This window comes from Cyprinodon tularosa, unplaced genomic scaffold, assembly GCF_016077235.1.
Source record: "Cyprinodon tularosa strain WSP-4 unplaced genomic scaffold, ASM1607723v1 ctg407, whole genome shotgun sequence".
Lineage (NCBI taxonomy): Eukaryota > Metazoa > Chordata > Actinopteri > Cyprinodontiformes > Cyprinodontidae > Cyprinodon > Cyprinodon tularosa.
In genome coordinates this window covers 283,795-292,401 of record NW_024039127.1, presented here as the reverse complement: position 1 = coordinate 292,401, position 8,607 = coordinate 283,795, and the positions used below count along the sequence as shown (strand labels likewise).

General features: G+C 39.2%; 1 protein-coding gene across 1 annotated transcript; it reads left to right on the top strand.

Moving 5' to 3' along the window:
• The first annotated feature begins 4,786 nt into the window (after positions 1-4,786).
• LOC119791972 (hepatic lectin-like) lies at positions 4,787-7,646 on the top strand. The gene is made up of 3 exons (XM_038298380.1): positions 4,787-5,121; positions 7,144-7,232; positions 7,359-7,646. The coding sequence occupies exons 1-3, from the start codon at positions 4,818-4,820 to the stop codon at positions 7,464-7,466; spliced, it is 501 nt and encodes a 166-aa protein (XP_038154308.1). The 5' UTR covers positions 4,787-4,817; the 3' UTR covers positions 7,467-7,646.
• The last annotated feature ends 961 nt before the right edge of the window (positions 7,647-8,607 follow it).

Below are 8,607 nucleotides of genomic sequence, written 5' to 3'. Positions count from 1 at the left end.
GGAGGGGGTCTGGTTCGGGGGACCAGTGGATCTCGTCCCTGCTTTTTGCGGATGACGTAGTTCTGCTGGCTCCCTCCTGCCAAGACCTACAGCGTGCACTGGGGCGGTTCGCAGCCGAGTGTGAAGCGGCCGGGATGAGAATCAACTCCTCCAAGTCCGAGGCCATGGTTCTTGACCGGAAATAGGTGGCTTGTCCCCTTCAGGTTGGAGGAGAGTCCCTGCCTCAAGTGGAGAAGTTCAAGTATCTTGGGGTCCTATTCACAGGTGAGGGAAGAATGGAGCGGGAGATCGATAGACGGATCGGTGCGGCTGCTGCAATAATGTGGACGCTGCACCGATCTGTCGTGGTGAAGAGAGAGCTGAGCGAAAAGGCAAAGCTCTCAATTTACCGGTCGGTCTACGTTCCTACCCTCACCTATGGTCATGAAATCTGGATCATGACCGAAAGAACGAGATCCCGGATACAAGCGGCTGAAATGAGCTTTCTCCGCAGGGTGGCTGGGCTCTCCCTTAGAGATAGGGTGAGGAGCTCGGTCATTCAGTCTCTGCTTAGTCTGCTGCCCCCGCAACCCGGTTCCGGATAAAGCGGGAGACGACGAGTACGAGTACGAGGAATATAGGAATTTAGCATAAAGAAATGCAACTTATATATTATATTCCAAGACAATAGTTATTTTACTGTATCTTTCCATTGTTCTTTATGGTTTTTTCCAGCAGTTCTGTGCAGAGAGTTGTCACCTTTTTCTCGTCAATACCATTTTATCAACGAACCGAAGAATTGGACTGAGGCTCAGAGTTACTGCAGAGAAAAGTACTCGGACCTGGCATCAGTAACGAACATGGAGGAAGTGAACATTCTGAACAACATGGCAAACCACTTAGCTTACAGCTCTGTATGTTTATCATTATTTCCTCTCTTCTGTTTCACATAAGTAATGAGTTTCAGGGAGAAGAAGAGCAGTAATTGCCATATCGTGTGGCCTAATCATTAAATACTGTAAAATGCAAGATGTAATAATGAGAACTGTTGAAAGAATTCATCAACATCTGCATGAGGCCCTGCATGGACAAGATCTGACAGATAGATGTGTTCACACTGCAGGCAAATTCAATTCTATTCAGTTTATTTCTATAGCTCCAATTCACATCATGTCATCTCAGGTCACTTTCCAGTTCACCAGATCATCCAGTCAGATTGATTCAAAGTTTTCTATCTAAGGAAAACCAGCTGATTGCATCGACTCATTGACTCTTCAGCAATCCCTCACACTAAGCATGCTTGTAGCGACAGTGGAGAGGAAAAACTCCCTTTGAACAGGAAGAAACCTCCAGCAGAACCAGGCTCAGTGTGAGCGGCCATCTGCTGAGGCCCACTGGGGTTCAAGGAGACAGAAGCAGACATAGAAAAAGAAGCATAGATACAAAAGGCAACTGTCAACCAGCTCCACAGGCGGCCCCGTCCAGGAAACACACAGCCAGGCAGACGAGCTCCGAGCCAGCTCCCATGTCAGAGGATGAAGAGAGCACATCCAGTTAGTCACAGTCAGAGAAACAGGACTACACTGGAAAACAGGCCAAGCTCCAACATCTAGAAACAAAGGTGTTGATGGCAGCAGCACAGCTGATATTTCTCTCCAGGATGGAGTCACAGCCAAACAGGAACAGACCAGATGAAGCTACTATGAGAAAAAGCAGAGAGAGCAGAACGTTAGAGATTGAACTAACAGATTCTGCAGAGTGGGAGAATAGAGATAGAATGAAGCAGAATGATGAAAAAGGGGTCCCTATGTCCTCCAGCAGTCTAAGCCTATAGCAGCAGAACTATAGAGATAGATCAGGATAACCTGAGCCACTCTAACTAGAAGCTTTATCAAAAAGGAAAGTTTTAAGCCTAGCCTTAAAAGTAGACAGGGTGTCTGCCTCACGGACTAAAACTGGTAGTTGGTTCCACAGGAGAGGAGCCTGATAACTAAAAGATCTGCCTCCCATTCTACTTTTAGAAATTCTAGGAACCACTAGTAAACCTGCAGATTGAGAGCGAAGTGCTCTGTTAGGAACATAAGGAACAATCAGATCTCTGATATCAGATGGAGCTTGGCCATTTAAGGCTTTATATGTGAGAAGGAGGATTTTAAATTCTATTCTTGATTTAACAGGAAGCCAATGAAGAGAAGCCAGGATAGGAGAGATATGATCTCTCTTTTTAATTTTCATCAGAACTCTGGCTGCAGCATTTTGGATCAGCTGAAGGCTTTTAACTACAGTTTGTGGACTTCCTGATAGTAAAGAATTACAATAGTCCAGCCTTGAAGTAACAAATGCATGGACTAGTTTCTCAGCATCACCCCTGGACAGGAGATTTCTAATTTTTGCAATGTTCCTCAGATGAAAGAAGGAAATTCTAGAATCCTCTTTGATCTGGGATTTAAATGACAGGTCCTGATCAAAAATAACACCAAGATTTTTTACTTTATTATCTGAAATCAGTTTAATCCCATCCAAATGAAGTGACTGGCTAATCAGCTTCTTTTTCAGAGACTCTGGTCCAAAGACTATAACTTCTGTTTTGTCTGCATTCAGAAGCAGAAAGTTAAGAGTCATCCAGGTTTTTCTGTCTTCAGACATGCCTGTAATCTATGTAATGGGTTAGCTTCATCTGGATTATAGACAGATATAGCTGGGTATCATCAGCATAACAGTGGAAATTAATCCCATGCTGTCTAATAACTCTACCGATTGGGAGCATGTATAAAGTAAAGAGAATTGGTCCTAGCACTGATCCCTGTGGTACTCCACAGGTAACCTTTGAGCATGAGGAAGATCTATCATTAACATGAACAAACTGAATTCGATCAGATAGATCAGATTTAAACCAGTCTAGTGCTGTTCCTTTAATTCCAACTAAATATTCAAAGTTTTCTAAAATAATATTATGATTCACATTTTGAACAAAGCCAGTAGTGTCTAAGATAGCATTAAAGGCTGCTCTTAAGCTATCGCCTTCAATGTCAGCATGGATGTTAAAATCTCCCACTATGATGACCCTGTCAGTATTTAATACCAAATCAGAAAGGAACTCTGAAAACTCATCTAAACATTCAGAGTAAGGACCTGGTGGACGATACAAAGTTACAAAAAGAAGAGGTTTTGTGGCTTTTTAATTTGGATGAGGGAAACTAAGGGTTAAATGTTCAAATTAATTCTAATTATTTGCTGCCTTTGGAGTAATCAGTAAGTCAGACTAAAAGATTGTTGTGACTCCTCCTCCTCACCCAGAATTAATCTTTATGTCAAAAGTTTAATAACTAGAAGGTTTTGCCTGATTTATACTTACATAATCCTCTTGCTGCAGCCAAGTTTCTGTAAGGAAACAAATCAATGTGATTATCACAGATAAAGTCATTAACTAGCACAGTCTTTGAAGAAAGAGATCTTATGTTAAACAAACCAAATGTAATCGTTAAAATTTTTGCCCTAATTTAAGTTTATATATCAGGATTTACTCCTTTGGAATTCTTTTCTAATTTCTTTGATTTTGGTTTTGGTCAAGACACAGTCTGGATGGAGTAAATAGGGGGTAACAACTGCTAATTACTCGAGTGGGCTTCCCAGTGGATGCGTCACTAAGCAGGTAAAACCGGTTAGAAACGTGAACGGGTTGGTGGTGACCAGTGGGCAGAGATCCACGACTACGCTTTCTGCGTACCGTTACCCAATCGCCTGGCTGCTCAGGCACTGCTGGAGGACAGCTACGTGGGGGGCCTACTTTAACTCCTGGATGTTCAACAGCCTGAAGCCTGGATTCTAACTCTGACACCCTCGCCTCCAAAGCTACAAAAATACTACACTTATTACACATCCCATTATCACTAAAGGAGGCAGAGGAATAACTGAACATCTGACACAGAGAGCAGGAGAGAGGAGAGGAAGAAGGAAGAGTTGGAAAAGAGTCAAGGGAGGGAGAGAGAGAAGCCATAGCGATGCTAAGCTAGCGCTAGCCTATGCTAGCTACTCCTTGCTATCAGAAATAAAACCGTGTGAAACTGACAAGTGCTCAGTAGAAAAGTGACGCAGTAGTTAAAGTACTTCTGGACAGTTAGCGTTACTCAGATACAGAGAAATCACAGAAAAAAGAAACTTGATTCAGACAGGGATAGCCTGAACAACACCACAACGCAGCTCAGCAGTCGAAACAGAAAGTAAACACCATACGTCTCAAAAGCAGCTTCATTTATTTATCTTTTTTAGATTTTGGGATTATAGTGATTTTTATGGGCTGAAACCCCACCAAACATTTGAGTTTAAGTTCAATTTTAAGTCACAAACAGGACAAATTCAACTTTTTACCAATGCAGGCCTTCAATTGGGATATACTATAAGATGTATGTGAAACTTCTTGTTTCCAGGACGCCTGGATTGGATTATATAACGATTTGAACAGCTGGAGGTGGTCCATGTCAGATTCAAACTTCTACCAACATGAGGAGAAGGAGTTCAGGAATTGGGCAACAGGAGAACCAAACAATCATGGCAGTAAAGAGTCCTGTGGGGTAATTATCAGTACTGGAGTCTGGGTGGATGAACCTTGTACAAGCACCTTAGAACCAATCTGCTTTGATGTGACAGGTAAACATGATTATTATTTTTACTTTTGCATCAGTATCTTCTTTAGATAATGATTATCTTTTTTATTGATAGTTATCTTCAGTACATTCATACCATAGAAATATTTGAAATAGTTTCTATAACCCTAGGATCAATCCTTAAATGGTCTAATTTTAGGGACAACTGTGACCTTTGTTCGAATCAACACTGGCATGCAGTGGCATGCAGCTCAGAGCTACTGCAGAGAACATCACTCAGACCTCGCCAGTGTGAGGAACTGGATGGATAACCAGAAGATCAACCAGCTGTTACCAGCAGGAGCTAAAGTCTGGATCGGTCTGTATCGAGATACCTGGAAGTGGGTGGATGGAACAAACCCCTCATTCAGGTTCTGGAGGGACAATGAACCCAATAACAAAAACAATAATGAGAATTGTGCTGTTGCAAACTTTGGAAATGGTGGGAAATGGGAGGACTGGACCTGTGCTTACAAGAACGCCTTCATATGTTATACTGGTGAGGAATCCTTAACTCTGCAGCTTTAGTGAAGTGTGGATGATGTCAGTGAAGATGGCTGCATCCACCAAGGAGCCGGTCTAAATGGACTGGGTAATTCAAAGGCTGTGGACATGAGGCAGGAAAAATAGATTCTCAAAGCAGGCAAAGAATAGATGCTGAACTTCTCACTACTGTTCTTTACATTCCTGAGGAGCTTCAGCAGCAGTACCGTCATCTCAGATATCAGATTTATAGTCCCCACCCTGCAGAGATATTAGAATCTGAGCTTAAATATCAGCCAAACACATTTATACAGGGACAGATAAAACCTTTCAATAAACCAAACATTACCGCCACATATCTGACTCAACAACCATTAAAACAACTATTTCCATTCATTTCAGATGGAACTATTCACAGAGTTGTATTATATTAAACTGCACTTCCAATATTCACCACCGTTTGTCGCCATTTCTGTTTTATCTCTGAGCACAGAGTGCCATGAATCATGGGATGCCCTAGAGACTATGGAGGATACAGCAGACCAGTCATTCAAAACAGGCAGAGATAGGGCTGCATTTGTCGCCTGCATAATGTTCCAATCTGAACAGACTTTCGCGCTGCGCTATGATGTAATCGGCCGATGAATCTGGCCTTCAGGCCTTCAGAGGACTCAGTATGGAGTCACAAAGGGGTCAAAATGTTTCTAAACTTCTAAATCTTAGTTGAAATTGAAAAAATAAAAGTTGAAACCTAAAAAATACAAGTTGATATTTAATGTCAAATTTTTACCTTATAATGTGAGAAGCTAAAAAAGCAAACATAAAATAATAAGAATTTAATCTAAATTAAATTGAGTTCTTTAATTACACTGTTTCTTTTTTTTATTTATTTTCTTAATTGCAGTTTTAGATTTTAGATTTTCAGATTCAAATACATTTCTCTCAGTTTCTCTTGTTTTATTTTCAAATTTCTTCTTCAGTTTCAAGATTAATTTTTTTACACTTTCAAGTTAGTTTTCACCTTCACATTTTGACCCCAATCTGACAGGAGTGGGCGGGGAAACGTGATTGACAGCTTGCAGCAGCACTGAAGAGATGTCCCTTTCCATGTTGCATTCATGGACTGTGGGAACTCCAACTACTTGTTGAACACATTCTCTGCAGCATTTGTGTTTTTTTTTTTTTTGGCAAATTACTGTGAAAAATATTACATTAAAGACGTTGTAATGTTGAGTATGAAAAAAAATGATTTGAAAGTGTAAAATAAACCTTGAAACTAAAAAAAAAGAAACTGAAAGAAATAGATTTTAATCTGAAATAAAATCTAAAACTTCAATAAAGAAATACATTAAAATAAAAAGTGTAGTTAAAATATTAAACTGAATTATGTTTTTTTTTCAATCTGAGGGGAAGAATTTAGATTAAATTCTGTTTATTTTATGTTTGCTTTTTTTAGTTTTTCAGAAGAAAAGGTAAAAATTTGACAATCAATATCAACTCATATTTTTTCAGTTTCAATTTTTGTTTTTCAGAATCAGCTAAAATGTTTAAGTTTACAAACATTTTGACTCCTCTCTGACTCCATAGACTCAGAATTCAAACAAACCGACGACCGTGTGTCGTTCCATCACTTTGCTCCCTTCATCCTCACAAACCAATCATACAGCCAGACTCACTGACTGAAACATTCTGCTGCATCATTTGAGCAGCCTGATAACTAAAAGATCTGCCTCCCATTCTACTTTTAGAAGTTCTAGGAACCACTAGTAAACCTGCAGATTGAGAGCGAAGTGCTCTGTTAGGAACATAAGGAACAATCAGGTCTCTGATATCAGATGGAGCTTGGCCATTTAAGGCTTTATATGTGAGAAGGAGGAAATAAATGGAAACTAAAATAGGAGAAATTTGATTCGATTAGATTTATATTCTAATCATCTGTTTTTTCCTCTATGAAACGTTGCAGTGAATGAATGTTTTTCATTGTCTCAGAACTTCAGCATGAATCTCCGATCTAACAAACCTTTTTTTCTTCTCTAAGCCTTTCACACTAAGCAGGTAATAAAACTGAAGCTGGCGTTCTCCTCCTCTGTGGATCAGAATAAGTCTGCTGAAGACCTGCTGAGGAAGGTAAATCATCTCTCTTTATTTGACCAATATTGCGTCCCAGCAGAAATCCCTTGCAGCTGTAGATTCTTGCTGAGAAAAATTATATCAATAAATCAAAATGTTCAAGAAATATTTTTTTTGTTACAGCTGAAGCAGAAGATGCAGGACAGCGGAGTGAAAGGAGACATCAAGCTGAGCTGGAGGAAACAACCAGATGGACAGATCTTCATCAAGGAAAATAACAACAGAGATTAATATTAAATTGAAAGTTGTTGATTTTATTCTTTATTGCTTGTTTAGAATTTATAGGTACAGGTAATTAAAACCAAGCTTGATTTTAGGTCATGTTAAGGAGATCGTTCTTTAGAGAGATAATGAAAATGAATAATCAGATCTGTCCTTCAGGATTTTTTAAATAAATCACTTTTCTTTTCTTTTTTTAAGTGGTTTTAGTTCCATACCTGTTAGTAACATCTGAATAAGAGGTAGATGTCGTATTAACTGTTTTATTTAATAAAAAAGCTCCTTTTCCTGGCCTCTACAGTTCCCGTCCCAATAGACGTTCTTTGCTCATGCCACAGGATTTTGGGGCCTGAATTATAATGTTTCAGCACTTATAGTCAACCTTCTTACATTTCTTATGACACTTATCTTCATTTTTATTTATTTTAAAAATTAGTTCTCATTAAAACACTGAAAACTGCACCTAGTGTATGTTTAAATATTTCATTTGACATGTTTATAATTACATTTTGTTTTATTTATCCTTTCGCTCCGATTAATCTTATTTCCTTACAGTAATGCAGCCTGCATTTGCTTGGTTGCTTTTATTTTTTCTAGCTGCGTCCCATTCTTTCCTCTGCTCCATTGTTCTGGTGTCAGTTTGGTTGGAGGTTTTTGAGGGCCCAAACGCCGAGAGGAGTTTGCAGATTTAATAAATTTCCACAGGCTACTGAGGCAAATGTGAAAAATACTGAAAACGAATGATGGTCCATTAACACCTATGCATTGGTGCATGTGTGGAGCCCATAGAGCAAAACACTGTATTGCTGTGCGTCGTTTCAAGAACGTCACAGGTTGTTTCTAACCGACTGACTCACTAAACTGTGTTTAAAAACGTTTCTGTCACCATGATGCATCTGCTACAAAAAATGTCTCATCTTTTGCGATTTATCATTAAAATGATTCAGAATTTTGGATCCTAAAAGGAATAGAAACGTTTCAGCTGCTGGGTTTTTATTCTAATTTTCTTGTTGTGTCATCCTTTTCCTCTCAGTTATCACTAAACTTATCTGAATTAAATTTAATTTCAAATGGACTCTTAGTTTATGTACTTTTTTACTACACTGTTTTACAAATATTTAAAATGCTTGTCCAGAAGAATCCTCATTCACAT